The sequence below is a fragment of the Colossoma macropomum genome, unplaced genomic scaffold (genome assembly GCF_904425465.1).
Source record: "Colossoma macropomum unplaced genomic scaffold, Colossoma_macropomum, whole genome shotgun sequence".
Classification (NCBI taxonomy): Eukaryota; Metazoa; Chordata; class Actinopteri; order Characiformes; family Serrasalmidae; genus Colossoma; species Colossoma macropomum.
In genome coordinates, this window is record NW_023494794.1 from 18,453,917 (window position 1) to 18,469,950 (window position 16,034).

The 16,034-nt window shown below is 37.6% G+C and overlaps 1 protein-coding gene across 8 annotated transcripts in view; it reads left to right on the plus strand.

Annotated features, from left to right (window-relative positions):
• phldb1a (pleckstrin homology-like domain, family B, member 1a) overlaps positions 1-16,034 on the plus strand; it is an 80,702-nt gene that overhangs the window by 19,819 nt on the left and 44,849 nt on the right. For all 8 annotated transcript variants that reach the window (XM_036580467.1, XM_036580468.1, XM_036580471.1 and 5 more), the window contains exons 2-4: positions 4,858-4,959; positions 7,308-7,431; positions 14,105-14,275. In XM_036580467.1, coding sequence (XP_036436360.1) covers positions 4,858-4,959; positions 7,308-7,431; positions 14,105-14,275 — 397 coding nt within the window. The remainder of the gene's footprint in view (positions 1-4,857; positions 4,960-7,307; positions 7,432-14,104; positions 14,276-16,034) is intronic.

A 16,034-nucleotide genomic window follows, 5' to 3' on the forward strand; every position in this document is an offset into this window, starting at 1 on the left:
ATTCATCCATAGCTGCTCTCCATTCTGGTATTCCTTATGCCACGTTCTGCCTGTGGAGCTGCATTAGCTACATTTTCCCACTGTGGTTTTCTCTGTAACACTAATGTACTGAAGTGCTCTATGTGTGTGTGTGTGTGTGTGTGTGTGTGTGTGTATGATTATAACCCCTGTAAGAGGAGCCCTGTGGAGCACACAGTGTGGTTGGGCTGAGGCTATTTTCTGCTGCTTGGGCCAGGACACAGTGGCATGGCTGCAGACTTAATGACATGTTTCAGAGGCATGGCACTCCGTTTAGCCGCATGAGCCATCGCCCCGCGGAGGAGCACTGTGAGACTGTGTGCCGTGTTTGCGTTTGTTTTTATGCATTTTCAGGACAAACATTCCTGATTTTGTAGGAAAAGAAGAAAAATATTTCTTTTTTTTTAAACTGTTTCTGTTTAGCTACCCTTTAAAAAGTCTTATTACAAGGAGACACTGTATAACCTATCATTATCAAATGTAGGCAATATATATATATATATATATATATATATATATATATATGTCTATATATATATATATATATATGTATATATATATATATATATATATATATATATATATATATATGTCTATATATATATATATATATATATATAGACATATATAGATATATGTAGATATATATACATAGATAAATGTACACCGGTCAGGCACAACATTATGACCACCTCCTTGTTTCTATGCTCATTGTCCATTTGATCAGCTCCACTTACTATATAGGAGCACTTTGTAGTTCTACAATTACAGACTGTAGTCCATCTGTTTCTCTGTATACTTTGTTAGCCCCCTTTTACCCTGTTCTTCAGTGGTCAGAACCCCCATGGACCCTCACAGAGCAGGTACTATTTGGGTGGTGAATCATTCTCAGCACTGCAGAAACACTGACATGGTGGTGGTGTGTTAGTGTGTGTTGCGCTGGTACGAGTGGATCAGACACAGCAGTGCTGCTGGAGTATGGACTACAGTCTGTAATTGTAGCACTACAAAGTGCACCTATGTAGTAAGTGGAGCTGATAGAATGGACAATGAGCGTAGAAACAAGGAGGTGGTCATAATGTTATGCCTGATCTGTGTGTGTGTGTGTATATATATATATGTATATATATATATATATGTATGTTAGGGAGCATATCATTGCACACACACACATCCACGTACACATCCATGGAATGTTTGTTTAACTCACATCCTGACACTGTATAAAAACCTGTGAGTGTGTTTTATTTGTTGGAGAGAGGAACACCAACACAAGCAATCTCACCAAATCACGGGCTATTTTCCCACCCAGGTCTTAATTGTACAGTTGCTACTACAAAGTGACCTTGATCAGAGAACTGTGAGTGCGTTGTGTGTGCATTTTTACTGTTAGTGCAGATCTGTTCTATTCCATAGTAGGGCCATTCGTGTGGCTGGATTCTCCAGTACTAATCATATGTCCCCTGATGGGACTGGTGACCATAGACAGGTCAGTGTTAGAGCTACAGTACCATTTGAAAGTTTGAAATCACTATTTTTTATGTAGTTTAGTTTAGTCTTGGATAAACTAAAGTCTTTAGATTTGACCACCACTTTAGAAATATGATGCATTCTGGATCTTAATTATATTTCAGCATTTAATATAATAACATAGAGCTTTCAGTTATTGTACAACTTCTATCTGCAACCAAACTGATTTTATATTAATGAAAACATTCATTTCAAACATTTGAATGCTGATGCCAAAGTTTTGAACTGTTGTCTGACCTGAGTCCTTTAGAAAGTTGGAAAAGGGAAAGTTGAACGTGCTGGAACAGTTTAAGGCATAAAGCCATTATGGAATGTTTTCTGAGATTATATATGTGCCTTTCACCAAGTTATTCTCAAATATCACTCCCAGTTAATATTCATATCCTGTAAGCGGTCTGTCTTTGCTTGTATGAGGAAGCGAAGCTTCACATTCTTACAGTTCCCCTGACTGAACACGCCAACAGAGAGGATTTCTCTCTTCTGAAGGAGTAACTCATTCACAATTATTAGATTTATAATGATTCAGTTAAATTCTTCAGGAATTTCATTCAAATTTGATACATTAGTGTAGATCCAGAAGTATTAAAGAAATCCCTTAGTACATAAATGTGAATGGAGGACCTGTTTGAAAACAGCCCGAGAACTGAATGAGAACTGAATGAGCACCTCCTTAATTGAATATTATTATAACTGACTATACAACAGTTAGTTCTGATGGCACAATCTGCTTGGTGAAACGCGTTCTAGCCACAAATAACATCATGTTTTTCTTGCAACAACTGTATCATTTCACTGAGCCCTTGCTAAGTAACAACGGCTTTGCAGCTATTTTTTAGGCCCCTTAATGACGAAAGCATCAGTGATCTGTGTTTCTGAACCATTATGTTCAGCGAACTTTAACAATGGACGTTTTTTAAATATACTTGGTTGTAGTTTGTTCTCTGTCTTTTGGTTTGATCATTTTTGGATGTTTATTTTATGAGAAATCGAGGGGAGAAAAGCTAATATCCAGTGAATGTCTGATATAAAACTAACTTTTGCGAACTACTTTCTTTGGCAGAAGGACTTGCCAGTGTTAAAGCATGTTTGAAATAATATTCTGGGTTTTTTTATTTATTTTGCATAGCAGTTGTATAAAAGCAACAGAACACTCAAGGTTGTGAGTTATCAAAAATAACATCACTGCTGTGATTTCCAAAACTGAAGTAGTTGTCATGTTCAGATTGATGTCCCAAGTTCTCTTTAAAGGATCAATACTGTCTGTCTCTTCTGCCAGTTGATCTCTAGGGAGAGTGCTGCTATGCTATACTCTTAGCGAAAAGAAGTCTATACAGAACCCAAAAAGGTTCTAGGACAATAGCGGAATCCTTTTTGATACAAAACTCTTTGTATACATAAAACTTTTCATCACGTGGAAGAACCATTTAACCATGCAATGAACCATTTAAACATTAAAGCAGTTCTTTGAGTTGTCATGTGTCAGCACATAACCACTGCCCTTATTAAAGACCTCAGTTTTTTGAAGGCATAAACATTTGGATTGCAGGACCACTGTTGGCTCAATATTTGTGGCTGGTGGACCACCCGCAACCTAGCACTGACGCTGACACATGTAAAAACCACATCAACACTGCTGTGTCTGACACGCATTCATTTTACAGGAGATATTTCTGAAGAAATTATGTGTAAGATTATCCACTTGCGTAAGGAAGAGGACAGTCAAAAAAGAAATAAGTGGAAAAAAAACAGAAGCTTCCAAAACTGAAGTTGCTGGTGTTCTCAGAAGAGTGGACCTCTCCACTCCAGAGAGCAGACCTTAAAAGCAGTGAACGTGTTTGGGATTACATGAATTGTGAGCAGCAGAAAATGCAACTTATTAGACTGAGCTTTGGAGGTGTGGAAAAATATCTCTGCAGATTTCTTTGAAAAAGTGAAAGTCTCCTGAAAAAACAGAAGCTATAATAAGTGTGGTGGACACACTGCTAAAAATTATTACTAAAATATTCTAAGTAGTTTTGGAGGCTTGTCATTTTCTAGTAAACATGTGTTTTCTCCTTTTTTCCTGCTAATAAATGTATATTTAATGGCCATTTTGACTGGCAATGAAACAAATGAATGGTGGTCTCTGACTTTTACCCAGTGCAGGTGGGCCTAAGAAAGCGACCAGTACAACACAGTACAATACAATAGTACAATAGTTTCTAATAAAGTGGCAAGTGAGCGCACAGAATTTCATCTGTGTGTGTTTTCCCTGGTGTCAGTCACAGACATTTGTGTGAGTCAGAGAGAGTAGAGTTGGGGGGGATTCCGGCTCAGTGATTGGTTCGGTTGACTGATCTGTTGTGAAGTGTCTGCTGAACTATCTACTGACCTGTACCTGCCTATTTATACTGTAATGTGCATATGCCTGCGCCATGGATAATCAGCAGCATCTGTTCCAAGTGTGTGCATTTCAGATGAGTCACACTGAGCCACGCTGTGCGCAGCTTCTGAACTACACGCTTCAACCCGTCCTAACAGCTGGTCATTTCTAGTCTGTGTGTTAGATGTGTTGGCATGGCCCGCGGGCTAAAACAAGCCACCACCCGTGGGCCATGTTTTCTAAAAACCCAATAAAAAGAGGATCAAAGATCTGAATACCTAAATGTATTGTAATTATGCCAATTATGCCAGGAATAGGACTAAATCTATTCTCGATCACCTGTACTGAAAACACACTGACTTGGAATACATTTAGCAGAAGCTAATAGAAGTGAATTAATGTGTGAAATATGTGAGTAGAGATGTACTGATATAAACAACAGATGTTACAGATTAGATAGAAAAAAGCTGCTGTATTCTTTTAATGCAGGGGTGTCCAACCTCATCCATAAAGGGCCTGCAGGTTTTCACTCGAGCAAAGCAGGAGCACACATGATCAGTTTTTTGTAGACTAATCAATTGAATAAACAAGCAGAATCAGGTGTGTTCCTGCTCATAGAAAACCTGTAGCCACACCAGCCCTTTGTAGATAAGATTGGACACCCTGTTTTAGCGTTTAGTCCAGAGCAGGTTTGCACAGCTGTGGTCCTGGAGGGCTGGTGTCCAGCAGAGGTTGGTGATTTACCTGCTCAAACACACCTGATTACACTCATCTGCTAATTGCCAGGTTTGGTGGGCGTGTTATGAGTAGGTGAAACTACCAAACTGTGCTAGACTGGACTGGAGTTGTGGATTGAGCTCAGATAGTAATCGCAAAGGAAGCCACAGTTTGTAATATAGCCCTGCATTTATCTCCTCACACTTTATCTCCCCTTTTTTTTAATACAGGACCTTTATGATTATGATGAAGTGATCGATAACGCAGAAGACATGGACAGCCTGAACAGGAACATTCCTGAACATGGCCGCCAGACCCATCAGGTCCTACAGGTGAGTAACCTGAGTGGACTACAGGTCCACAACAGTCAGAAACAAATCACAGGATGCTAACATAAAGAGCAAACTTGATATATATATGTAGTCAAGAAGCAGATTATCTATAAAGGTAGTCCTGCATTGCCCCTAAGATTAGTGGGGAAAGATATATTTGCATTAAGATATAATTAAGTGAAGTAATTAATCTTGATTCAAACAAACATTGTATGCTTAAATATTTGGTTCTCAAAGCCATTAACTGAACAAAAACACTGTATTTCAGATCTCCTTCTTAACCTATTTTGTAAAATCTAGCACAGAATTAGTTTAGCTTGCCTATTTATTGGACATTTCCAAGACAAAGGTGACCCAGGGCAGATTACAACAATAAAACAATACATCCAGTCACAAATAACACATGCAGGCTCTGAAGCATGGCCAGTGGTCAGCTGGCACACAATGTGACTGGTGAAAGAAATGTCAGTTGACAATAGAAGCAATTAAACACTATACATAGTACCAGTGTTAGGAGATTACAAGGAAAGATATGAGAACTAAAACCAACCACCATGGCCTTTGAGCTTTCAACAAAGGGTTAGCATGCTTCATAGTTAGCTGGGAGCTCAAGATGAATAGAGATGCAGTCTTGGCATTTCTTTCATAATGGCTGAGAGAATAAGAAGTTTGGCAAATCAAAAAATCAAAAGCACAATTTTTCCTGTACTTTAAAGTGTATCCGGCTGAAATAAATCATAGAAACCATTAAAAGTTTCTGTTGGTTCCTGGTGGTGTCCAAATAGTCAATACCCTACTGAAAAAACGTGCTGGGCTATGATGGTCTGGTGCTATATATATAAACAAACTTGTCTATGATGTTCCAGTGCTATATATATATATATATATATATATATATTTTAGGAAACTGGTCTCTAACAGTAACCATTAAACCAATTCCCATTAGAAGAAAACATTTCCTAATGGTTCTAACAGTCCTTTTTCAGCAGTATGGACAAAATGAAAGCTTCAAGATGGCTGCTGCTACTCTTTAAGCTATGCAATGTCCATTTTTGGCCATTTCTGTATGTCATTTAGTGTCAGAAACTACATAAGTAAGACTATTGGAGACTACTTGACAACATTCTGCATTCTGAGGCAGGTGTGTGTTAGGTGTGCATTTAGCACAGTGCTAATTGGAGAATAAGCATCCATTGCTTGTTAGCTACAAGAGCCTCGTAACTTCAGTACAAAACAAAAGAAGCAAAGTACTGAGACCAAATATGACTTGGCTGATTTAATACATTTAGAGTAAGGGGGGGAAACTGTGTAAATTTGATTTATTTGTAGAACTATTCCTCAGTATGTCAGTAAAATGTTCTAAAGAGGGGGAAATTGACTCATTGGCTACAATTGTGAAATGGAATAAGTAACTAAACCCACAGAGAGCTCTTTTATTCAGACTGACCAGTCATTCTATCTCAGAGGGGGTACAGACTGAGGAGGAATTTCCAGGCCAATACTCTGAACACGGTTTTTTACACCAAACCAATGTGCTAGCTTCTGCTCTGAATACGATCCAGAGGCTGAGGAGAAGTTTCCAGCCTAAAACTATTAGCATGTTCTTCTGACAGCAGCTGAATCTGTTTCCCAATTCAATCTAAAAATGCTAAACAGATTAATGCTAAATTATCTCCCGAAACTGGTATTCACTATAATGTCAAATGCTAACTTGCTATCTTGTTAGCCTTAGTCTTGTTCTACTAGAATGTCAAAAGATGCTTTTGTGCAAATCATTCTCATCATGTTGCCCTTGAAAACCTCAGGCCATGTCTTTGAATCTGTCCACTCTGTCAGTCATGACCCAGCCTCTTTTCCTTTCATCTCGGCGGTGAAATCCTGTTAGCCTCCCACCGTGTGTGGCTGTATCTAATGGAGACAAACCTGGTTAGCCCCGTTAGCCTTTTAGCTTACCCCTGCTTCACTCCATGGCCCTAATCGAATCAGCCTAATCCTGTTTGGAGCACCGCAAGCAGTCATCCAAAACAGGGCAGGTCATTTTGGTGGATTTTTTGGACTGTGCTGTAATTGGACATCAATGGACCCTGAATGTAGACTGAATTACTTTGCTGTATAGGCTATATTAAACAGTGCATCGATGCTTCTGAGTGGTCATCGGTGGAGGTTAAGTCAGTTTGTACATTGAATGGTCAAAGATTGTTGGTGTTCAACATTCAATTTCACCTCTAAGGAGGCATCCAGTTATTGTAGCTAAGGAAGGGTAATCTTTACTTATTTCAACCAAAAAAGAAAATAGACCTATTATAAACATTAATATGTTTTTTCTTTTGTTTTCATGTGTTTCCCAGAGTACCCCACTGGACCTGATTGAGACTGGCAAGACCCTCAAGGTCCAAGCAGAGCGCCCCCATCTGGTCAGTTTGGGAAGTGGACGTCTGAGCACGGCCATCACACTGTTGCCCTTACCAGAAGGTGAATGCTCAACTTATATGCTTATAGTTACTCATTAAAAGGGGTCATAAAATTGACAACTTGATTTTTTAACTAGAGTTTGATAATTGGTAGTTATCAAAGTCTTATTTCCCCAGTCCACATGGTCCATATATAAAAAACTGAACTGCCAGTTAATGTGGTTGTGATATTATTGGAATAAACATATTTCAATATTACTACCTGTGCAATCTTCAGCAGTTTAGCCCCTCCCATTAATGCTGAAGTTAAAAGGGGTGCTTAAAAGAAAAATGATTCATAAACGCTGCTAATGCAGGAATCAATTTCTTCTTCCCTATATTTTAAGAGGGTTTGGACAAAAATACACATCAGACCTGGTGTGAAGGTCCGCTTTTTTCATTTTAAAAATCATACTTGCTGTAAATCTGACACACTTCCCTTTATTGGAAGATGTTATTGGAAGGAGAACTTCCCTTTATTGGAAGATGTTATTGGAAGGAGAACTTCCCTTTATTGGAAGATGTTATTGGAAGTCATTAGGAGAACTTTCATTTGGCATAGTACTTCAGTCTTTTAGATTGGCTTATACTATCATATGCAAAAGTTTGATCACCCCTTTTCAAAGTACGCTTTGATAAATTTCTGAAATAAATTACCTCATCCTCTACATGGAACAAACTAAATATGGCTTTTTTCTGTTAATCTCATTGCACAATATATTCTATATCATTCATCAAAAAGATTTGGCATTTCTTGTGGAGTCCCTCAAGGATCAGTTTTAGGGCCTTCTCTTTGTTCATGCTACCTCTAGGTGATGTCATTATGAAACATAATATAAATTTTCATAGCTATGCTGATGACACCCAGTTATACATTTCCATTCCTTCTGATGATTAAGACTCTGTAGACAAACTAACCAGCTGTGTCAGATATTTCTCAGTGGAAATTTTCTACAATTAAATCATGAAAAAATGGAAATACTGAAAACTCAGATGAAGCTGCTTTATGAGCAACTTGATTCTTTAGCTTCATATACCAAACCTGAAGTACAAAACCTGCTTTATTCTGTCCGCTAAGCTCTGTTTTATCCTGCATGTAAACACAGTCACTAAAGTAGCTTTCTGTCATTTTAGAAGTATCACTAAAGTTCTGCCTTTTTTTATCTCAGAGTGATGCAGAGAAAGTTGATTACTGTAATGCTCTTCTTACTGGACTTCCTAAGAAAACAATACATCCTCCACAACTCATACAAAATTAATCAGCACACATCCTATCAAAAATAAAAAAGAGAGATCATGTCACTCCCATTTTAAAAGAAATGCACTGGCTACCTGTATCGTTCAGGATAGATTTTAACGTTCTGCTACTAGTTTTTAAGGCTCTAAATGACCTGGCACCTGCTTACATCACAGATCTTAGATCTGCAGATACTGGCCTTCTGCAAATACCTTCTCTAAAATACAGAAAACATGAAGAGGCCTCGTTCAATTATTGTGCTTCTAAACTGTGGAACTCAATTCCACCTTTTATTAGATAGTCAAGCTCAGTGCTCACTTTTAAGAAGCATCTAAAATGTATCTCTTTAACTTAGTATTAAATAAAAAATCTATATCTTGTGGTAATTATCTTTTAATTTGATCTGTGTCATTTTCTTATATGATTCTACATGAATACTTAGAATCTCTTGTATTACTCTTAAGCTTTATCACCTGTTTGTAAAGCACTTTGAGCTGCCACCGGCATGAAAAGTGCTATATAAATAAAAAATATTTTTCTTCTTCTTCTTCTTCTTATTATTATTATTAATATTATATATTTTCTAAGTTTAACATATTTGAAAAAGTCACAGGAAGGTGCTGGAACCTGTCCCAGCTGTCACTGGGCTGAAGGCAGGATACACCCTGGACAGGTCACCAGTCCACCGCAGGGCAGACAGACAGATAGACAGAAATATATCCACACACACTCACAAGCACACACGCATTCACACCTAGGGGCAATTTAGTGTGTCCGGTTGGCCTGACCACATGTCTTTGGACTGTGGGAGGAAACTGGAGTACCTGGAGGAAACCCTTGCAGACACAGGGAGAACACAGAAAAGACCCTGGTCGCCGGGCCGGGAATCGAACACAGGCCTGTCTTGCTGTGAGGCGACAGTGCTAACATTAATATTTGTGTTCTCTGTGGAAAATGTGTACTTGTTTTTACTTAGAGAACCAGCAAAACCTGTAATTTGACCAAACTTTTCCATTTCAACTGTATCTACATAGCTTGCCTACACAGATTACGTCATCCACTGCTGCAGAAATGTCTCTGTAGATTAGGACGTGAGCGATTCTATGAAATGTGCTCTCATTCCATTAGGCACAGCATGATTGTCACTGATCGTTTTGCTGCATTCAGCAGATCCCTTCATGTTACCTGTAAAAACCGCAGTTCCATTACTGCTAATGACGCCACTCTCTCTGTACAAACGTGCCTTGGCAGCTGGCCAAGCTAGAAATGAGATGGAAGGTACGAGACAGCAATCACGTGCATGAGTGTATGTGTGCGTGAGTGTGTGTGTGCGTGTGTGTGTATGTGTGTGTGTGTGTGTGTGTGTGTGTGTGTGTGTGTGTGTGTGTACTTATGCCCATGCAGGGATGTTTACCACAGGCAGCAGAGTGGTAGGGCATCTCATTTGCTGTATTCATAGCTACGCTATACTATCTCATCACTCAAACAATGACAAATAGAGGACTTTCTTTCCCCTGACACTGAAGAGGAATGGGAACGTGCATGCAGAAGCTAGTCCCAAGAGTGCTAAATGTAGTACACTACTCAGCTGACTTGCCTTTTTATATTCTGCGAGATTGAACTTTGGATTCATCTAATTTATTATATGAATGAATACGGAAAATGTGACCCAGTTATTAAGTGGCTAACCAAAGAGTTCTTATTAGGGATATTAAAATGCATTGATGTAATGTGAAGGGGAAGGTAGTGATTCAACTGCGTCCACTTTGGAATGATAAAATTGATTTTATAAAAATACACAGTTCCATTGGCTCTTGGGGCTTTGAATGAGGGTGTTAACTGGTGCTAAAATGTGTTAGCTATCAAACATTAGTCAGCTATAATGCTTACATATAAGAGTGTTTAGTGATATAGTGAAGTAATAAGATCAGTGCTATATTTACTCTTCATAACATTGTGGATGTGTCCTGTTGCAAATAAGACATTATTTTGACATAATCTGTCAAAATCTTGAGAAAATAAGACACTATTTTGACAGAATCAGTCAAAATCTCAAGAAAAGAAGATATTATTTCAAAAAAATCATTTCAATGTTAAATATTCCTCCTCTATCTTCTGGGAATGGCCTTCCAAATTAATAAACTCTTCTGTGTTGTGGCATAAAATTTAACTTTTTTTCACATGGACATCATACTTCAGTATGTGCTTTAGCGATCGAGCAATTCAAGTATGTTTGCATACTTCCTTTGGGTCTGTGTGTGATTTAATACACCTCTTTAGAGCAGAAGGGAAATTTATAGGTCCATGACTGGACCCTCAACTGACCCCTTTTGTCTCCAGTTGCTCTCATACACACACTCTATATGCTTGTGTGTTTTTGTTTTCATTAAATTAACAAATGTATATATTTTCATATGTTAAACTGCTGGCATATTTTTCAGTTATTGATCTTAAAATGTATTAATCAGTGAGGCTTATGAATTACTTGGTAACTACTATTTAATTAATATATAAGTTCTGTGATTATTAGAGTGTTGAACTGAAGTGTGGGTTTACTCTAAGGGGTTAAGGGGAAGTGAATTAAAACCTTATTCCACATCAAACGCAGCACACGCACACAAACAAATGTGTACACAATGCCTGAATGCCTACATAGACACCCCAGTCTCCAGCACAATGAACTTGAGTTACTTATCCTTTATGCACATCTGTCAGTCTAGCCAGCTAGACAGAGACATGGTGGGCACGACTGAGGGTCAGACAGAGGAGGGGAGCAGCTCTGTCTGCCAAGTCAGGAATCTGACTGAAGGAGGGACAGGAATATATGCAGCCATTTTCTGAACATAACAAAAAAAAACAAAAAAAAAACCCAAAAAAAACACAGCTTTGTATATAAAGTTATGTGAATACTGATTTTCTAAGTGAACAGACAACAACCATAATTTTGTTCTGCACATTTTAATGCACAATTTCCATTTATTTGCTGATATAGTGGGGGGAAAACATTAAATATAAAATGTCTTTAACTTTATATAAATATATAATATATTTCCATAAATATATTTATATAAATGTATATTTATATAAATGTTTTTTACTTTTCATAAGGCTTAATTTTTATTTCTAATATGTTAAATTCAGCAAATAAACAGTAATTGTGCATTAAAATGTATAGATGTCTGTTGTCTGTGGAAAATCAATAAAATATGTCATTTGAACAGGGTGCCCTAACGTTTGCATATGACTGTATAGGACATACATTCCCATTCAAAATGTTGGAGTGAAGCTTTTTCAGTATTAGACATACAGTACTGTTCTGTGTTTAAAGTCACTGTTTCAAGAGGATTTTTGGAATTAAAGTTCTAATATAATACAGTAATAAAAAACAATTTAGTAGCAGGTAAATGTATAAAACAGTTGTTAATATAAGGTGACCAGATTACTGAAATGAAATCTGGGCATTTCCAGTTTGGCATATTGGTCAATATATCAGTAAAATATCCAATGTTTTTATCTATGAAATAAAAAGGGGGAACAGTTGCAATTTCATGTGTTTTGACCATGGTAACCATTGAATTGTAAGAAACCTGTAAACTGTGTCACAAAATCATACAGTAGCCTACCATGGTAAGTGAAGCTATGGTAAACTATGGAACACTCAGTAAAGAAAATGGCCAGCATGCATGGGAATAAATTACAGTAGTCCTATAAGAGATTTATATTTCTTGCTCTCCCCCTTTGTGAGATTTGTCTCTTGATGCTTATAGAAATAAAATAAAATTGCGAAGTATAAAAGGTCTTAAAAGTCCAGCGGCTTAGGCAGGGATGAGGCAGGGATACATTTACCACAAAAGATTCAGTGGTTGTATGAGCCTATAATTCATAGTCATATTAAATATTTTGGCAGTAAAAAGAGACTCGTGGCTGTAGCTCAATAGCCAGACCCTAATCACACCCCTAGGCTAGCTCCAGTTCCGGAGAGACAGAGACAGCTTCTATTAACATATACCATATGTTATATATGTATATGGATGGCTAATATATGGTGACAAAAGTGAAAAAAAGTTTTTAAAGAATGATGCACTGTTTGTACATTGCATGGTAGCCTACATATAAGTAAACTGTTTGCCTATACAAATTAGATACCTATACCCTGGCAGTACGATTCAAGTTCTGTAACCCCACCCCTGCTTTTAATCCCTGGTTTACCACTAAAATGTTGTGGACTTACATGACACTTGCTAGCTTCTGGTCGAGTTTTACATAGCAGTATTCTTTAAAACTAGGTAAGCAAGTAGTAGAAGTGGTTAGAAGTGATAGATAGCAGCAGCCAGGCCCCTCTGTTGGCCAAAACAAGCACAATGTGAAAAGTCTGGCTGTCTGCTCTGCTGCCAGGACTTTCTTACAACTTTCTTTTTTTAATTCATAGTTATAAACGGGGACATTTTTGGGGACAGCTCCAGCCGGGGATAGGCCACCAAAAACGGGGACTGTTCCCAGAAAACAGGGACGTCTGGTTCACCCTATGTTCTTATGTTTGTCCTGTGCAACTTCTTAAATAGGAAGCAATGAAGTTATGAAGAAAAACTTTTAGATGAGTCCAGAATGATAAACAGAGCTGTCGATGACTCCAAATAACTAAGAAAGCGTGAAGAACAAAGTCATAATACAATTAATATCCAGGATGCTTTGTACCAGGTCCTTTGACTTAAAGATATTAATTCATAATTGCTTAGCTTGTGATTAGTGTGTTTGCTTGGGGCTAACATATTAGCTTGTGGCAAGAGTGTTCACTTAGAGCTAACATATTGGCTGGTGGGTAGAGCGTTAGCTTGGGGCTAACATCTTAACTTGTGGCTACTTTGTTGCCTTAGGGTTAAAATATTAACTTTTGGCTAGTGTGTTAGCTTAAGGCTAACATATTAGCTTTGGCTAGTGTGTTAGCTTGGGACTAAAATCACTTGTGACTATTTTGTTAGCTTAGGGCCAACATAGTAGCTTGTGGCTAGAGACACTAAAATACAACTTTTGTTTCAGATATTATACATATATATATATATTTGTTGAATGCTCTAATAAATTGAAAATGCAAACATTAACATATTAATATATGGCATATATTTAGCCATTAATTATTGTGGCATGTGTCAAAAATCTATCAAATCAAGTGTTTCACTGTGTCATATCAAATTGAATAGTCAAATCTGTGAACAGTTACCCCCCTAAAATTGCAGCATGTAGTAACTTCTTGCTTTTACCAAAATACTTGAAATATGGAATAAAACATATGAAAATGTCATTGGTGTCTAGTTTATAATATTTATATCTAAGTAGGTGTAAGTGAGCATGTTTTTAAGAGGGAAATATTGCATGTAATGTTAAAGTATTAGTTAAATAATGTCATCTCATTTAGTGATAGGCAAAGACTAAAAATACCATTTGTTGTTTGTGACTGCAGGGAAAACCACTCTGGGTCATGGGAACACTGACATTAATATCCAGGGTCCAGGCGTGGCTGCTCTGCACTGCTACATTGAGAACCAGGCAGGGACCATTACTCTCTTCCCCTGCGGCAACCTCTGCTCCATGGACGGCCTTGCAGTCACCAAGCCTGTACGACTCTCTCAAGGTATACACATGCTGCTAATGTTAAATGGCCTGAGAACAATAAAAATGTGTGAAAGTCCCTCCAGAACTCCAGAAGGAATAAGAAGGTGGTCCTGTTTCTTTTACATTCAGTTTTGAATGCTCAAATCTCCTCTTTGTTAGTTTACATTGGAACACTGACAGGGACACTGAGTAAAATATTTTAAATATTTGTATCATACTCTAATTACATTACATAGAGTTATATTGAGCATTTTTCAAAGTTTGACCTAAAAAAAAACAAAAATCAAAATAGAATAAAACACTGCTTAAACACTGCTGCAGGTGGTACTTTAGACCACACTGTGTCCACAGTTCACTAAAAATATTATCCAGCTTTTATGTTGCAACCTCTTGAAGAAGTTAAGACTATATCAGAAAGGTTCAGATCTCTATGCACTCACATGTACTGCTGCTGTAGCTGGTAGGAAGAACAAATGAAGGGGCAGATGAGCTAGCCTGACAGCTCTGATGTGCTTACTAGGTTAGCTTTCGCTTGGTGGTTAGCTTTTGGTCACTAACTCTGATTGGAATAGAGAGAGATATTTGGAAATGTGGTTTTGTTAACCCCTTAAATGGCCACCAGCGGGCCCAACATTTTATTACACACTTCTTTAACCTAAGAATAGGTCACCCAGTTTGCACTGAAGTCCTTGTATTTACTTAATAATAAGACTTAGTATGTAATTAGCCTGGGATTTTAGGGAGTTAAAGCTGTTTGGGCTCGAAAAGCCACATCAGCCTTGTGAGTGGTGATGGTAAAACGTCACATGGGCTAAATACATCAGTCATTAATTGAACACTGGAATGTTATTTATAAGGCATACTTTCTACTAGTGAACTAAGAAAGAACGATTAATCTAAAACACAGTTTTAAGTTCCCTTTCTTCTCTTAAACATTGAATTTCATAACTCTTTGACTCAAACTCGTTTCACATAAGGCTTTTATTCAAACCTCTTAATATACTTTTATTTAACTTTTAATTTAACTTTTAATTTAACAATTATAATCAAGACGTAGCAGCACAAGGAATGCAAATGTGACTTTTATCTAAATAAATCCACATTGTGTTTTAATCTTAATATTTTAAGCTCAGGTAAGATGGCAGGTCACTTGTATGGACCTGTGTTTTTATATAACAGGGACTTCTAAAGCAGTAAATCAATAGATTCAGTCAGATGAAAACAATGCTAGGCCAAATGTCACCACTCCAATGCCAGTTCTGATTTGAGTCAAACATTGCCATTTTCAGCTTCAGTATGTCCTCTTATTCATTTAACCCCTTAAAACCCCAGGCTTGTTACAGGCTAACACTTATTATTCAGTAACTACAGGGACTTCAATGCTAACTGCTATTCTTGGGTTATAAAAGTTTGGGCCAGCTGGTGGGCCCTGGCCTTGTAAGGGGTTAAACTACTGAGACATCATTCTCTGCTTCAGAGTATGTAACAAAACATGTACTACAGACCCACCGAATATCCATGGTATGGAGATGTGTTTGAACTTCCTTTGAAAGACATTGACCTTGCTATATTCTCTATGGCTATTTAAGGCTGCCCAGCCTGGAATGTCACGGGTCTGTATATAGACTTTATGTAGATACAGTGGACAAATATAACAGAGTGCTGTACACTGTAAAAGGGTGGTTGGTTAAGCAAATCGTATACAATTCAAAAATATGATGCTCCAACAAAGCAAACAGCTATCACAGGAAAAATAGTATAAAAAGAACTCATAGAGG